This window comes from Branchiostoma floridae, chromosome 2 (assembly GCF_000003815.2).
Source record: "Branchiostoma floridae strain S238N-H82 chromosome 2, Bfl_VNyyK, whole genome shotgun sequence".
NCBI classification, from domain to species: domain Eukaryota; kingdom Metazoa; phylum Chordata; class Leptocardii; order Amphioxiformes; family Branchiostomatidae; genus Branchiostoma; species Branchiostoma floridae.
The window spans coordinates 3145185-3162023 of record NC_049980.1 but is presented as its reverse complement, the minus strand read 5'-3'; the positions used below and the strand labels follow the sequence as shown (position 1 = coordinate 3162023).

General features: G+C 41.6%; 1 protein-coding gene across 5 annotated transcripts in view; it reads left to right on the top strand.

The window, feature by feature from the left end:
• Positions 1–16839, top strand: part of LOC118409678 (transforming growth factor beta-1-induced transcript 1 protein-like) — an 81997-nt gene that overhangs the window by 15909 nt on the left and 49249 nt on the right. For 4 of the 5 annotated variants that reach the window (XM_035810872.1, XM_035810871.1, XM_035810873.1 and 1 more), the window contains one exon: positions 13231–13574. In XM_035810872.1, the coding sequence (XP_035666765.1) occupies positions 13335–13574 (240 nt within the window). In that variant the 5' untranslated portion in view covers positions 13231–13334. Of the gene's footprint in view, positions 1–13195; positions 13575–16839 lie in introns of those variants that run through there. The other variant, XM_035810869.1, reaches the window with a different exon arrangement.

Here is a 16839-nt window from a genome sequence, read left to right as displayed (position 1 = left end):
AAAGTCTATTATCAATTAACCAGTCTGACACTCTCTTCATATCCTGGGAAACTGCCTCTTCACACTCTTTCATCGTGCCCGCCGAGTAATAGATTGCGGTGTCGTCTGCATACAAGTGTATTTTGCATTTTTCTAGAACCTGTGGCATGTCGTTGACATATAAACAAAACAGCAAGGGACCAAGTACGCTCCCCTGTGGTACCCCGCAGGTGACTGCAGCCATCTCTGAACATTGACTTTGCATACTAGTGCATTGTGAGCGACCAGAGAGGTATGATGTAAACCATTTTGTTGCATCCCTATCAAAACCCAGTTTCTTGAGCTTACTCAACAGAATGGCATGATTCACAGTGTCAAATGCTTTGCGTAAGTCTAGGAAGAGAGCAACTGTGACCTGGCGACTATTATTGGCCGACCTAATATCCTCCACAATCTTCAAAACTGCAGAGGCAGTACTGTGGTTTCTCCGAAACCCACTTTGGTATACCGTGAGAAGGTTGTTCTGGGCCATGTAGCGTGATACTTGGTTACCAACGAGGTTTTCCAACACTTTGGATGTTACACTCAGTACAGAGACAGGACGGTAGTTGGCCACATTAGTTCGATTACCGGACTTGTAAATGGGTGTGATCTTTGCCGCCTTCCAGTCACTAGGGACTTCTCCCGTGGCAAGTGATAGGTTAAATATGTGTGTCAGTGGTCTGACAATGACAGGGGCGGAGTCCTTAAGCAGTTTTGAGGGGATATTGTCCAGCCCAGTGGCCTTCTTTGCTTTCAATCTGAGAAGTTCACTTAGCACTGTCGATTCGTCAACTGACTCAAAGCTGAACTCTGTACTAGGCTCCGGTATGTGTCGGAGAGGATCTTTCTGGGAGGTTGGCATACTATCGGCAAGGCTTGTAGCACAAGTTGCGAAGTAGCTATTGAACTCTTGAGACATTTCGCTGGGGTCCGATATATTGGTACCGTCAGGTCTCGCCAAGTTCTGAACTTGACACTTCCCTTTGGATTTCCCTGTGAAGGCGTTAATAATTTTCCACATGAGGCTTTGATCTCCTTTCGCTTCTGTCACAGCTTCAGCAAAGTGGATTTTCTTTGCCTTTCTGACTGCTGACGTTGTCTGGTTCCTTATCACCCGGTAGACCTCCCAGTCTTTTCCCTCCTTGGTTTTGATTGCTTTGCGTCTAGCTGCGTCGCGTCGCCCCATCATGTTTTTTACCCTGTCCGTCATCCAAGGAGCAACAGTGTTGTTATCCCTCACTCTCCTCTTGCACAGCGGAGCGAATTTGTCAGCTACATTCAGGAAAATATCCTTAAAAGCATCCCAAGCATCCGTTACATCAGTGCAGTCTAATACTGTATCCCAGTGAACTGACTTGAGTCCATCAATAAAAGATTGTTGGGTGTACTGCTTGTAAGACCTGTATTCACACCAGCGTGTACCGCATGCCTCTCTTCCTGCTTGTGCACAGGCCAGGATAAGGTTGTGGTCCGACGGTCCCCATGCCACACTTGCACTTGATCTGAAGCGTTCTGGGTTTGTTACAAACATATTGTCAATACACGATTCTGTGGACTCTGTTATGCGGGTGGGTTGAAGTATGATAGGTACTAACTGGTACAATCCCATTAGGAATTCCACAGATGACAACGCTTGGGTTGATTTTAACAAGTCTGAATTGAAGTCCCCCATGATTATGACATCTGCATTTTCTTCTTCAGCAGTTGCGTTGAGTTTGTGTACAAGTCCTTCTGCAGAGTCCCTCCATTCAGAGCCAGCTTTGGGTGGGCGGTAGATGCAAGCCAACAGAGTTTTACGGGCCTTGTTTGGCTTGATGTCCACACAGCAAACCTCGACGTCCGCCTGCTCAAGATCATGTCGACGCTGGGCTGGAATAGTCTGTTTGACATATACACCCACACCCCCGCCATGCCGGTCCCTGTCTTTCCTGTACAAGGTGTATCCGCTAACCTCCACGAGAGTGTCTGGAATGGTGTCACTTAAGCGAGTTTCAGTTAGCCCTAGTACATGTATACGGGTATTCTTCAGGAGTAACTGCTGGATCTCATGTAGATGTCGCGAGAGAGAGACCACATTGTAGAAGGCGTACACCAGGCCCTTTCTCCAGTGAGGCAGTCCATCCACAACTGGGCCAGGGTTTGGGGCAATATCTCCAGCCAGCAGTAGTGTGGTACAAACAAGAATGTTAACAGTTTGCCTACGCCTGTCTGTACAAGTAGTTGACGGTGCAAGAGACCTTACTCCGAGCAGACCAGGGTTGAGTTTTACGAGGTTGGGAGTCTGAGTAATCCATGTTCCTGACTCTGCGTTTACAATGCTAGTACTCTTATCCCATTTAGGGAGAACGACTGGCCGTGGTAACACCGCTAACAGTAGTATACTAGCAAGTAATGGGTTACCTTCAGATGTTGTTTTGCAAATTTACATATCTTTCATCCGCCCGGTGCTCGAGTATGCCTCCCCTGTCTGGGGCGGTCTCCCACGTGGTTTGTCAGATGACTTGGAAAAAGTTCAAAAGACATGCCTCAAGATATGTGGTTTACCCTGTAACAATCTGCCAACCCTTGAGTCAAGGCAAAGGGAGGCGTCTCTACGCGAGTTGAAAAGGATTCTGAAATATCCCTCACACCCCTGCCACGTCTTCCTTCAACCAAATGAAGATCCGCGATATGAACTGAGACGCAGAAAGCCGTACAAACTGCCAGTCAGCCGTACCGAGAGACATAGGAACTCGTTTGTGGCGAGGGCAGCAAGAGACTTACTAGACTTAGTGTGAGCCCCATGTCACTATGTGCAATATTGTTCGCCCCCATCATGTGCAATATACAGACTGTCATGTACTCAGTTGTTATTGTTGTGTTGTTATGTACGTCGTTAAGAGATTGACACACGAAATGGTTTTAGAAATTGTATTCTACCTTTATCTTGATTTCAACTATATATGATTTTAACTGCCAATATATTAGTATTATTATTTTGTTTCACTGTCAAATCAACGCAATTCAGTCTGGATGACTGCCATGTTGATTCAATAAAGTTTGATTTGATTTGATTAATAGAAGTTAGTGACAACAATTTTACTTGATCACTTGCTTCAAGTTCCAAGTGGAAAATGCATGTATCATGTACATTGTCACTTGTTGAATTTGAAAGCACCATTGGCCCCCGGTCCTCTTTTTACTATAGTATTACAATGTTAGGCCATACCAATTTAATCTGTTGGTTCTCGGAATCGCCGCTTCTATTTTTCCCAATTTCCAAAAAAAAAAAAAATGGACTTGCCACACGACCTTGAGATTATTTGCATGTTCATGAGAACTCATTTGCATGTTCGTGAGAGTTAAATGTCCACAAGTTGCTGGACAAACTTCGGCTCAGTTAAACAAACTTCTGAAACAAGTACTGGACATGCAAAAACAACTATCACCTGCTTATGTTTTCCTTTGTGTTGTAGATCATCGAAAACCACCAATAGATCGTGAAATTTGTGCTGGAAAATGACGAAAATTTCGTTGCCGGCAAACCAAAATGGCAGCATGTAGCCAGTCACAAGTATGTAAATGATGCAATTTCATGCAAATGAGGAGTACACTCTAGCGTTTTTTGTTTAAACTGCAGCTTTCACAAAGAGAATAATGAATCAGATGTTTCAGGCACTCTTTTATTTTTTGGGTGAAATGAAGTCATTTTGCTGTTGTTGTTGCTAACTTACATTAGACATTATACTATGCTGAAAAATTTTTTAAAGTTTTTTAATGTTGTTAATGATTTACTATGATGATTTATTACAACTGTTAAGCTTTATTACTGTGTGTACTTCTGTAATACTGATTGCACATTATTTTGCGTTTGTATTGTTGAAATTACATGTAAAATGTATGCTTACATGCAAATTTTTCATGTAATTGTAACTGGATAAGTATTTTGCCACACATATACCATGGTTTCAGGTCTGGAATTACCAACCTGAAACTCTGGACCTGAATCCAGACTTGTTGCAAGTTTTTTTTTTTTTTTTCACCCTGTCGCTCCAACTTTTTTCTGGAAAAATCCGAGAACCAACAAATTAAATTGGTATGGCCTTATCTTGATGTGGTATTATGGCACCTGGTGGAGTTTTGATGTTACTGAAAACCGATGTAAAACCGATGGGAGCCATCATTTGAAAATTTCAAGTATTGTAGCCCTTAAGTAGCTTTGCTGGAATATTTCGTGGATCCTGTGGCAGACACTTGGTCAGTTTTGGTCTTGGTTCAGAGTTTTATTTATGATTTGGGGGTGATTTAACTGTCTCTCGGAACACGCTACAGCTTCTCAAAACATTGATTTTCGGACAATTCAACATTTCCGATAGAAAAAGGTGCCTTGTCACTGACCAACAGACTTAGTTTCTATAGAAATGTCATACAGTCAAACCTGTCTATAGCGGCCACTCAAGGTCAAAATTGGCCACTATAGAGAGGTGGCCACTATAGAGAATATGCTAATTAATTGACCACAAGCAATAAGTTACACATGGTTTTAGTACCCACTGATCTTAATTCACACAATACAGTACTGTACATGTACTGCAATGATTTTTACACTATATGTATTAAGAAAACAAAAGCTATAAAAAGTTTTAAAAAAAAAGTTCTACAGTTGATATTGTCTGAAGAGACCGGTATCATCATATTTCTTTGATCTTTCGTCTTGTATCCTTTGATACTTGGCTGTCCGTGTGTTCCCACTCGCGTTCACACGTCAGATTCGCCCATTATGCTAATGTGGTACTCACAAGAAAAGTCACGTCATTTTAGACTTATCTCTTAATAAATGTAAGAATAAAATCCACCATAGTCTGAAGTTCATATCATTTTGTCTTTGTAACAATTTATTTAGAAATTTTTGTGATGTAAATTAACCTAAGCGATAGTGTATTAGAACGTAACTTTAACACAATTTACCTCCGTAATATTGGTGTCGTCTATTGACCTTATATGACCTCTTTTGTCAGCGGGTATGGGTAGCGCCAGTTTACGAAGTTTTGTTTTGAAAACTAGAAAGGCCGACATTTGCTTGGGTGCAAATACAGCATATTTCAGCCATACCCATTCCCACGCAACATTGGACTGTTCCATGCAAGTCACCCCTGCGCAAAAATTAACTGTAAGTTATCCCCAAAAGAGAACTAATATTGTGAATTGATTCCAGGTCAAAACAGAGCTTGCCCAATATGCCCCGGGCCCATATGGAAGAATATAATATTCCACAGGAGCGCCTATGCATAACTGATTGGTTTTTAGAATTGCGGCAGCTCCTATTTTTCCGAGAGTGAAAAAAAGCGCATCTTCCATTCAGAATATTTTCATCATGAAATTACATGACGCCATTCAACCATTTCCACTTCGATAACTAGGTCTAAGTACCGCCATAATCTCCTTGTGATGTAGGTACATTTATTATTGCAGTGAACTTTTTTTAATCAAGTAGGGCATACGTTTTAATAATTGTCAAGCAGGTGCAGGTACTGTGTAGTAGGAGTGTTGTTTTTTTTCAAGCTAAAAACTTCAATCTTCTTCTTGTTTTGTATGAGCCATTACATAAACGGAGACGTCTCGAATTTTTCCAAGAATTTTACCACCCTGTCGCTTTATTTCTTTTCTGAAAAATCTCAGGACCAACAAGTTAACTTGATTTGGCTTTATCTATATATTTCATTTTCCTTCGAATTCTTTGTTAAGTATATGCCCCAGCATACCACTGTTAAATTGTTTTACTTTGTATGCAATCAGCCATCGGACGTAATCTTGTCTGAGTGTTATAATTTCCTGCTCGTAGCGTGCGAGACCTGGAGGATAGGAGTTTCTACCTTGTTCGGGGGTTTCTTTTCGGAGGTCAGTGGTGATACTCTGGTACTAAGAGTCTTTTACTGGGCTCAAACTCTGGCAGTTTAAAGTTACTTACAATTTGAATGTACAAAGTTTACGTCAAAAAAGAACAACAACACTAGAAGTACCTACATTTGTTTGGGGAAAAATACATGCATTCTCGCCACTGTCAAACTTACGTGTCATCATAGATCAGAACTAAACAATTTTCCCGCGTTTTCTGCCAAGTAACATTTTCTCGATTGTCTGAACTAACCCCCAAAGTCAAATCTGGCGAAAATGATTGATAGTGCCATGCGAAATGTTGGTAAATTCATCAACACAGACTTGTATTCTAACGTTCAATGCACGCATACCGTCCGCTGCCGCTCAAATGACCCTGTCTGAACTCCAAATCCTCGCAAACTACAATTTCAAACCGGGCACAGGGTAACATATGGCCACTGTGTGGCCCTGTAAGGCTGTAATATGCATCTGTTTGTGTACATACTGGATTGCAAGGCCCCGCTTATGAATATTAACTAGCATTCGCCTTTCTCGTCGCTGATTGGCTGGCGTCCATAAAGTAATTAACTCTCACTCTCCCCAGACCGCTGGCACCTGGCACGTGTGGGCTCTGGGGTCACGGGAGTTCACGGGAGAAGGCCGAAAGAAAACCAATTTACCCTCAGAAAAGTGCAGAAATTAACAATTTGAGATTGGTTTATGCCAAAAATTTTACTTGGATCATTTTACCAACTATATAATGCCTATCTACACCAAATTTCAGGTCATTCCATTGTAATTCAAGGGTACAGGGGGCCAAAATATACCGTTTTGGTCAAAACGTGACCTTTAAACTTCAATAAAATCATTTTAGAGGCAGATATGAAAAAAATGAGCAAAAAGCACCTCGGTATTGACCTACTCTACCCTTGTGCCAAATGTCAGGTCATTCGGTCCCGGAACGACGGAGATGAATCGATTTGAAGATTTGACAGGAGAAAGAAACATTACGAATACAATATATTTCACCATACCATATATGGTATGGCTGAAATATAATAAGTCAAAGAGCTTTAAATCCGTCGTAGGGTGACGATACGGCCGCTGTATATATATGGCCGAACGCGTGCCGAAACATAGATCAGCGGTCCGTGTGGCCGTTATCAGCAGTGTTTCTGTGTCTGCGGGACCGGAAATCGTGTGGCCGTGGCCGCGTTGGACAGGTGGCCTATTTCTTAATCATTACGAATCCAAGGGACCGACAAAAAGTGGCCACTATGGGCAGGTGGCCGTTATGCAAAGGTGGCCGCTAATACAGGTTTGACTGTATTTGGTAATAACCATTTTTTTAGAATAAAATATAACTTTCACCAATTCGGAAAAAATTGCTAAATTTTGGGGCAGTTTTTACAGGCTGCTAAACGGAGGAAAACAAATAATTTTCCTGGGAAAAATGACTTTCCCCCAAAAAATGACCAATTTGACATGTAGACTGTGCTAATTCTGTCCATTGAGGGAAAGAAGATGATAAGCAGGTATACGTTCTTTTCATTTACATTACCTGAGCACCATATCATTCAGTTAGCTGTATCAAGGAGGTTAAAAAAAGGTTGACCTCCTTGGCTATATAAATAATGAATAACTATAGATATCTTGTTCGAATTAAAGTACTTTCTCCATTTTGTAATAGAAAATAAGTTCATAGTTTTCCTTATGTTGAAAAATTGGGAATACAAGGGGTGATCAATCCAAGTCCTCGGCCTCACCCAGAACTAATTAGCACAACTCAGATTTCGAAGGATAGATGTCAAAAATAAAGTCGTATTCGAATGTGTACCAAAATTCAAATTATTGTGATCATTACTTTGCAGGCGACACCCAGTAGCGTTACATACCGGTAAGGGAGAAGGTAAAGAAACAATTGAGTTGTGACCTGAGGTGTGCGGGTCAACTTGTGCTGCTGGAAGTCACTTCTTTCTGCTTGAAATAGGAAGAGAATCATTATCAAACATTTTGACAATGTCTTTTGCTAATGAGAAGAATTTACGACATGGGAAACTTGACCCACACGTTTGATCACAAATCACCCTTGTTTTTCTGGCTACTTTCCTTCTAATTTTCAACAAACGAATGCCTGTAAAGTAATGACTGCAATGATTTGAAATTTGGAGGATATTGATAAAAGGCTTCATACTATAAAGTTGTGCTTCGAAATCTGAGCTGTGCTTATTATTTCTGGGTGAGGCCGAGGATCTCCCCTCGAAGGTTCCCAGTGCTATGACAAATTCAACAAGTGAAAATTTACATGATGCATGCATTTTCTACTCGGAACATATGATAAAGCACGTAATCAATGAAAATTGTTGCATATTACTTATAATTACTGGCATATCATTAAAATCAATATTAATATAAAATAGTATATATAGCCGCAAGTACTCAACCATATTTTCTTTACTAGTAGACATTACCTGACCAATTAAAACACATCATGAACCAAAATGACCAAAATAGCATTTTTAAGGGTCCTTCCTGGTGTGAGTGGTTCAAAACCATAAGTCGTATGGCCGCACCTGGGCCAATTGCTGTCATATTGAGGTCACCTGAGTAATAGAGCCGAATGGCAGATGTTCCAGACCATTGCACTTTAGCAAGGGTCTGCATGGGGGGTCCTGACAACGCTTTACGCTTAAATCGGGACGGTCAAAATTTTACGAGATTAGGCTTTACGTGAAATTTTTAGGCTAGATTACGCTTTACGTGAAATACACTGGCTACGCTTAACGGTGAATTTCTATCCTCACTACGACTCACTCACTCACTCACTCTCCGGTTTAACGTCTGTTGTTCCCTATCCTGTGGGGGTTAGACGTGCTTGCACGTAGATGAGGGGGCTTGATGGCAGCTCTCCAGCGACCTCTATCATTTGTGTTGACACTGTGTCCTTCCTGGTGTGAGTGGTTCAATGTATGGCCGCACCTGGGGCAATTGCTGTCGTATTGAGGTCATGAATTACGTGAAATAAAATAGCTTCTCTACGAATTACGGGAAATTAAAAGGCCCGCCTACACCTTACGGAATACAGCATGCAGACCCTCTTTAGCGATACCTATTTTAAGCTCCTGGCAATTCAGCTGTACAACAACCAGGTATTGTTGATCCTAATGTAAGTGTCTACGAACTATCAGTCCTGGAATGGCACTGTCAGTGACTGTCAGACAGCACTGTTTTGCATCTGATCAGGGGCTGTCAGTGACTGTATCAGCCAATAATTATTCACAAAATATGCAAATTTTCAGTCGTAGAAACAGTCGTTAAATCATGACTGACAGTCATAGATTCCCAGTGGCTGACAGTCGTAGAACTGTTGCTGACAGTCGTAAAACAGTCGTTGAATCATGACTGACAGTCGTGGATTCCCAGAGGCTGACAGTCGTAAAAACAGTCGCTGACAGTCGTAGATCTGCTCTTACATAACAAAACACTTCTGCTCATGTACTAGATTTTGGAGGTAAAAATTATACCCAAAAAAAGTTATTTTGGTTCTGGACCCTCCAGAACCCTGGGGTTCTATCTACATAGAGTACAGAAATTTATGCAACTGCAAAATGCTTCAAAAAGTAACAGAAGCAGAAACATTATAACAAGAATGGGGCACCGTCAATACCTCCTCTGTCATTGATTTGACAATTTTAAAATGCTTATATAATATGAATTTCTGAAACCACAACCAAATAAGTCTCTTATAAAGAACAAGACAACAACTGACTGTACACAAATGTACATGATTGTGGTTAATTCTGTACCTATTTGTTTAAGGCACCCAGTCTATAGCACAGTCTGCCATGCCCCCCTCCCAACAATTGTCAAAATTCAAAATGTGGCCATTTGTCACTAATATCTTACCTCAGAAACATGATGCACACTTTCCCCCACATCCACAGTACTTTCAAACAATAGTTATGGCAATTAATCTCCTTTCCAGGCTGCAAAGTCTGGGAGATGGAGGCCTGGATACAGAGTGAATATCCCTGCTGTCCTTTCTCTAAGTAAGCTCCTCAAAACCTAACTGTAAAATTCAAAATTTCCTACCCTGCAACCAATTAAGGAGCTGGTATCTGATTCGCTAGATGCCTAATTAATACAGGACTTTGATTGGCCATGGCTGACAGTGGTGGGACTGTCATCGACAGTCGTATTTTCAGGCCTGTCAAGACAGTCCCAATCAGTTCAAAGCACTTTCAGGCCTGTCAAGACAGTCCCAGATCAGTGCAGAGCCCGATTTGTACTTGCCAGACATATTGCAGGCCTGTCAGTGGAGGTCTTCTGCTGATTCGCGTCTGAAATGCCTCTGTCAGTGCCTGTCCAGCCACTGACAGTGGCATTCCAGGACTGATGGTTTGCTACGGGTGAGGCTCCAGCGGTCTGCCTAAATACCACAAACGACCACAAACGACTCGGAAATACCACAAACGACCACAAACGACTCTAAAATGCAGTGTATATGGGTCAAAGACCTTGTGTGGCGCTCTGTAGACATTGTTTACACATTTATGAATTTAAAAAATGCAGCAAGTCCTGCCTATTCACCAGTTATTTCAAGTTAGTCCGCCTGTCTCAAGATCGAAGCGATTCTCCGCCGCCATGTTGGATCGCCCGTGCTAGGAGTCTGCATGGGGAAGTTCTCGATACCCTTCGGCGACTCCATACAAGACAGGACGATAAAGTATCGGACGCTCTTGGGTGACAGAAGATAGCATGGCCCTATTCCAGCATAGCCAACGTATAAAACTAGTACACTAAGTGTCTAACAGCCTCAAATGCAGGCACGCATTCATTGACAGTGCAGAATCGCTTCGATCTTGAAACCGGCGGACTAACTCGAAATAACTCATACGCAGGACTTGCTGCGTTTTTTAAATTCATAAATGTATAAACAATGTCTACAGAGCGCCACACAAGGTCTTTGACCCATATACACTGCATACTAGAGTCGTTTCTGGTCGTTTGTGGTATTTCCGAGTCGTTTGTGGTCGTTTGTGGTATTTAGGCACACCCGGCTCCAGTGGTACAACCTCAACTGATCAACCAGCCACCAGTCATACTACGGAGTTTTTTGCGCTCAAATTTGAAATATTCTAGAATTAAGAAATATCAGATTTACTACCACTTTTTGTGGACTGCAGATAAAGAACACAATGGAGATCTTCTTTGGAAACACCCTTATCTAATCATTGTAAAATAGCATATAATCATGAACTTATTAGTCTATTTCGTTAGGATATTAAAAAGCTGAGGTCATATTCTCTTCAAGAAACCTTGTACAGAAAGCTAGTCTACTGTACTCAGAGGAACTGTCAACTGGCCCCCCACTGGGAAGCCAGGCTGATAAGCAAGAAATAACAACACACAGAGGCATAACCAGCCTGTGCCCATCTGTTTCTTGGGAGATCACAATTTTTATACATCATGCTTATGTGGTGCATTGATGTCGCAGCATCTCTCCCTGAACATTGGTATGCAATGCTATAGGGTTGATTGAACTAACAATGTAAAGAAAAAGTAGGAAAAGCTACTTTTTGTTTTGTTCAAATATTCCGTAGTATGCCTTTAAAGACTAATCCAAGATTGGTTGTATCAACTGATTCCATCCCAGAACCTCTGGGTTATGACATACACAGCTTCTTTACACACAGCTGCTTCACACAAAGCTCCAGTCCTTCACACACAGCTCCTTCAAACACAGCTCCTTCACATACAGCTCCTTCACACACTGTCCATTCACATACAGCCCATTCACATAGTTTCTACACACACATCTTCTTTACTGGGCACAAATAGCCCATACTGCTAAAACACAGCTTTTGTACCAGTGTGCTTTCGTAGAGCTGAGTAGCCTGACGTGATAGCCAGGCCAGGTAGACAGCCCAGGTAGACGCCCAACCTTTTCGGGAAACCCACTTTTCACCAGTAGTTCTTTATTACCTCCATGAAATTTCATGGAGGTTATATTTTACCCCGCGTTTGTCTGTGTGTCTGTGTGTCTGTGTGTAAACAAGATAACTCAAGAACGGCTGGCTGGATTGGTTTGATACTTGGTGTGTTGGTAGGGTGTGATGAAAGCTGAAAATGATTAGATTTTGGGCCCCCTAGCGGCTTCCCTAGGTACTGCAGCGCAACTTCCGGTTTTGCTATCTTGGTGTTCTGAACATGCTATGGTCACGATTTTTGAGTATTAGAAAGCTCTTGTGCTCAGGAAGAAGTGACATAAGTTTGGGCCCCCTAGCGTCTAGTTTTGGGATAGCAGGGGCATTTTTGTCAAAAACTTCTGACGAGGATAACTCAAGAAGGGAACAACAGATTTTCATGATTTTTGGTATGTAGGTACCTTGGACAATGTTGTACAAGATGATATGCTAATTATGCAAAGTAGGAGCAAATTTGCATAATTAATGACAACATTCAATCATAGCAGTTTTTTCTATGTATCTCTTGTCTTTGACGTGATATGGTGTTGACATTTGGGTGGTAGATAGCTTTCAGTGTCATGACAAAGTGGAGCAAATTTCAGCCCCCTAACATTTAATTTAGGAACTGCAGGGGCGTTTTTGTCAAGACATTCCAAAGAGGATAACTGCAGAAAGGATTGACGGATTTGCATCATATTAGGCATGCGGGTACCTTAGGCAAAGATGTTCATAATGATACACATGTTATGCAAATGAGGACTTAATTTGCATAATTAATGAGGAAATTGTATAATTCCATTGTTTTCAATAACTGGACTTCAATAAATGTAACACATGTTAATTATGATAGGTGGAATATAAGCAGATACTAAATATGGTAATGAGGAACTTATTTGCATAATTTATGTAAAAATTGCAAAACCGCTTTATGATTAATAATGGGAATTTTATAATTGTGACATGTGTACGTTTGTCAATGATGAACAACATGCATAAATTATGTTAATGTCTTAGTCATTTGCATGAAATTTACAAAAGCTCTAAATTTTCATGGAGGTATGAGGTCGCCGAACTCTAGTGTTATTGTTATTTTTATGGTATACAATGTACAATGTGCAGTATGCTATGTTAATATGTATGTAGTATTTGATGTTTTGACCAATCAGTCTCAATGTTCTTATTTTTTATCAAGTAAACGACGTCCTATGTGATCTTAACCTCTTTAGCCATATAAAGCCATATATTTTTTGTGGAATGTTTGAAATTTTAGGGAAAGACTCCATGAACCAGTATATTGACTTCTTTTTGCCATCTCAAGAATTGCACTAGCCAACCCTGTAATTCAATAGGGTCACCCCTACTGTGCCCTCCCTAATCAATCCAGCCTGAGCAGGCCATCAGTGGAGAGAGAGAGGGACAGCCGGCTAGCTGCACTATGCTGAAAACTGCCCCAGTCTACCAGCGCTGCCTGCACACGTCATTACCACCATGTCCTCGCTGTCTGACCAGATCTGCCCACACGGTCACTCTGAACCGGACGTCAGGATGCTGAATGGGCCCCTCACTGCTATGCCCAAGTCACACAGCGCTTCCAAGCTCCGACAAGATCGAGACTTTTGGGCTAAACTTGAGGAGAAGGAGAAGGAAAGAGAGATCCAAGCTGCCAGACAGAGACTACAGAAAGATCTGCAGCAAAACAGAGACATCTACAACCATGGGTACTTCAAGGTAAGTGCAGACACAAAGCAACCTGCGGGTTAAAGCTTCCATGAAAAAAAATGAATTATAGACTGAGGTGATGTAAAGTGTAAGTGGACCAGACTTGCCACGATTTTTAATTTGGGTATGTTTGAAAAACTCTACCTTGTATGGAAGGATGTCTTAAATTAAGAATTATTTTACAAAACATTAAGCATTTCAATACTTTTTTGCCTCTTAGCATAGTGTAGGATCCAGGTAATACCACAACTAACCTACAAGTGTGACTTGAGTTGAAAACTGCTGGTATGTGCCCATGCTGATATGTTGGCAGGAGTGCAGTCTTGGCCAAGGTCACCTTCACCTTGAAAATATTTGCAAATTTCCTGTAATGTGATAAGTTTCTTGTGGTCCTTTTGCAGGAGTGCAATTTTGTAAACATTGGACCAGCTGGCTTTGCCTCTCCTTACGTGGCTGCAGCACATCTTTTCTTGAGCTCTATTGTTTACATTGACTTTCCAGTGTGATGAATTAATCATGAACATAGTGACAGTCACCGTGCCACTTTACCATAACAGGTAAACAATGACTGAGCAGTGTTCTCACTCATAATTATCATGATGAGGTCAAGTCTCAAAGTGCAGAGACTGAAATGAATGAGTCATTCAAGTCCCATTTTTGTTAAAAACTATGACAAAAAGAAGATCATTGCACTATTTTGGCAAAAGTCTCCAGTCAGGCTTGGTAAAGACTTGGGCCGCGAAGTTTTTTTTTAAAGCAAGGAGCTTTTATCAGAAGGAGAGAGTACAGATTACTTTCTTTGTTCGGATGTTCATGGCGGGTGTTAACAGAGTAATTTACACGCAAGTGTCAACGACACCCCTGAGCATTCATCTAACCCGCGTGAGCTTTTGTTTTCCCTTTGTTTTGTGGTCATTTTCATGGTGGTGCAGCCTGGGGATACAAACATTGTGTGTAGCTGTCTGATTTTTGCGATTTTGTTGACGATGTTGAAATGACAGAAGAGTACCTTCGGAATACATACAGCGGCGATGCCGCTCGGGTACTGGCTAAGCCTAAGGCAAAGTCTACGAAAACCAACTTTTAATTGCTGGTAATATTCCTACAACTAATGATGACTGTGAAAAACCTGACTCATATTTCATAAATCGATACAAATACAAAGTTAAAATGCCTGGAGAACTCAAGAATTTATATACGAAGACCCGATCGTAACGAAAACCATGCAAAACTATGCTTTCCCGCCTTACCTTCACCTTATTCCAGGCCCGATGTATCCTCTAAAACACGGATGGTTCGACAAAAATGAGCAAGGTTCGACCAACAGAGAACACGCCATTTTACCGAGCACATCCTCAACAGTTACGAAAAAATATCAGCTAAATGAAGAAAAATGTCATATTTTTTTAGTAGCCATCTAAAAATACATGTGAAAATTCATAATTCTATCACAGGAAAACAGACCTCGATCCGCGAAACTAGGCCTAAAGTGGCCCATGTTTGTCGTACGGCAAAGATAAACATATCAAACTGTCTGCCATTTTGCCTTCTATCAAAAGATGATGTAATCGCATGCCTGTCGATTCCCCAAATAAGGAGATCGTCGGAAACCTGACCCACTTCGCCTCTTGCCGACAAGGCTTCGGGCTGGCTCGGGGGGCAGCCGAAGGCTCTGACGTCATGGCGTGGCTCATTAGCATAGAAAATCCCGCTAACCAGCGCTAGAAACATCTGATCAGAGGGGCACCGCGCCGGGCAGTAAACAATTTGGCGCTACAGGATTTAACGGGGCGAAACAATACAGGATTTAACGGGGCGAAACAAAGGGGCACAGCGGGCGGGTAACTCAAACACAAAAACAACAAGAGTTCGTAGACCTCAGGCCTGCATGAAATGTATTGGGTTTCTGTAGACCTATTGTGTATTTTTGCCTTTTTGTCTGTGGTACGTGGTTGGAAAAATTAGCTTTTTACCGTGTTGGTTGTGCACCATGCAAAAGTCTGAAATTCCATTTTCTGAATTTGTAAGTTTGGACATGGATGAACTTTACTTATTTTAGATTTCTTAAGTATGTAACCAACCACAGTACAGTCAAACCTGCCCAAGACGACCACCCGGGGGACCGGACAAAAACGGTCGATTTGGACAGGTGGTCGCTGAGAAGAGTATCGACTCAAGACATGCCCTATGCAAAGTATAACGGTTTCCGTTGTGTTTAATGGCAAATAGCAAGCACACTGCACGCACGCAAAGAAGCGAGGTATTTAATGTCAAATACAACACGCACACTGTAAATTGTAAATTTAACCCCAGCTTTTCTACGATACAGTATGATATTTGTACACTAACGTTTTAAACAGTAAGGGAACTTTGATGCTGTCAGTTACCATACAAGCCTTTATGCGTCGCTGTGTTCTTGATCGCCGTATCTGAAATAACTTCGTTGCACCTTTCGAATTCTATGCCCGGTACGTCCCAATAGCGTACTTAACCAAGGGTGAATGTAGAGTACAGTTGGACAAAAGCACTCACACAGATCTTTCTTTAAAAGGTATGAGCTACACATATCTTTCTATTACAGTAGACTGCCCCATTGACCCACCCATTGACCGCCGCAATCTTTATTCTAAACATAACATCGTAATGGCAGTGAAAATCCGACGCAAACTGGTCGATTTCGGCACAAAATTGCGCTAGTTATCATCAAAAACCGATGAAAACCTCGATTTTGAAAATGATGCGGTCGTTAAGGGGCCCAATTTGGGCTGGTCGCGGTCGCATTGGCCAGGTGGTCGTTGAGAAAAGGTCGCTTAATGCTTACGTCAATAGGAAAAAAAATCGGGACCGAGAAAAAGCGGTCGAAATGGCCAGGTGGTCGCTGAGAAGAGGTGGTCGCTCGGGCAGGTTTGACTGTACTTTGAAGTTGTTGAGACGCTACCTTTTTTTGTCTCAGATGGCCCATGTACATGTAGTTACTCTGTCACATGATATATTCAGTCCTAATATCTTCCTATTTCATTGTACTGACCTAATGCAGCTGCTAAATCTCCTTGGTTTGTGTTCTTCCAATGATATTCATTAAAGATTTATTTCTGGGGTGTTATTCACTTGACATCGGAAGGTTACTTGCATAGTTTGACCAATGATACTTTATAGTAGTTCCATAGACATTAGACAATATGAATAGTGGTAGCCTCCATGCAGCAGCAACAGTTAGTCCCCAGGGTGGTATGATATTTTCATTCAATCCATCCAACCCAAACCTAAATCTCCT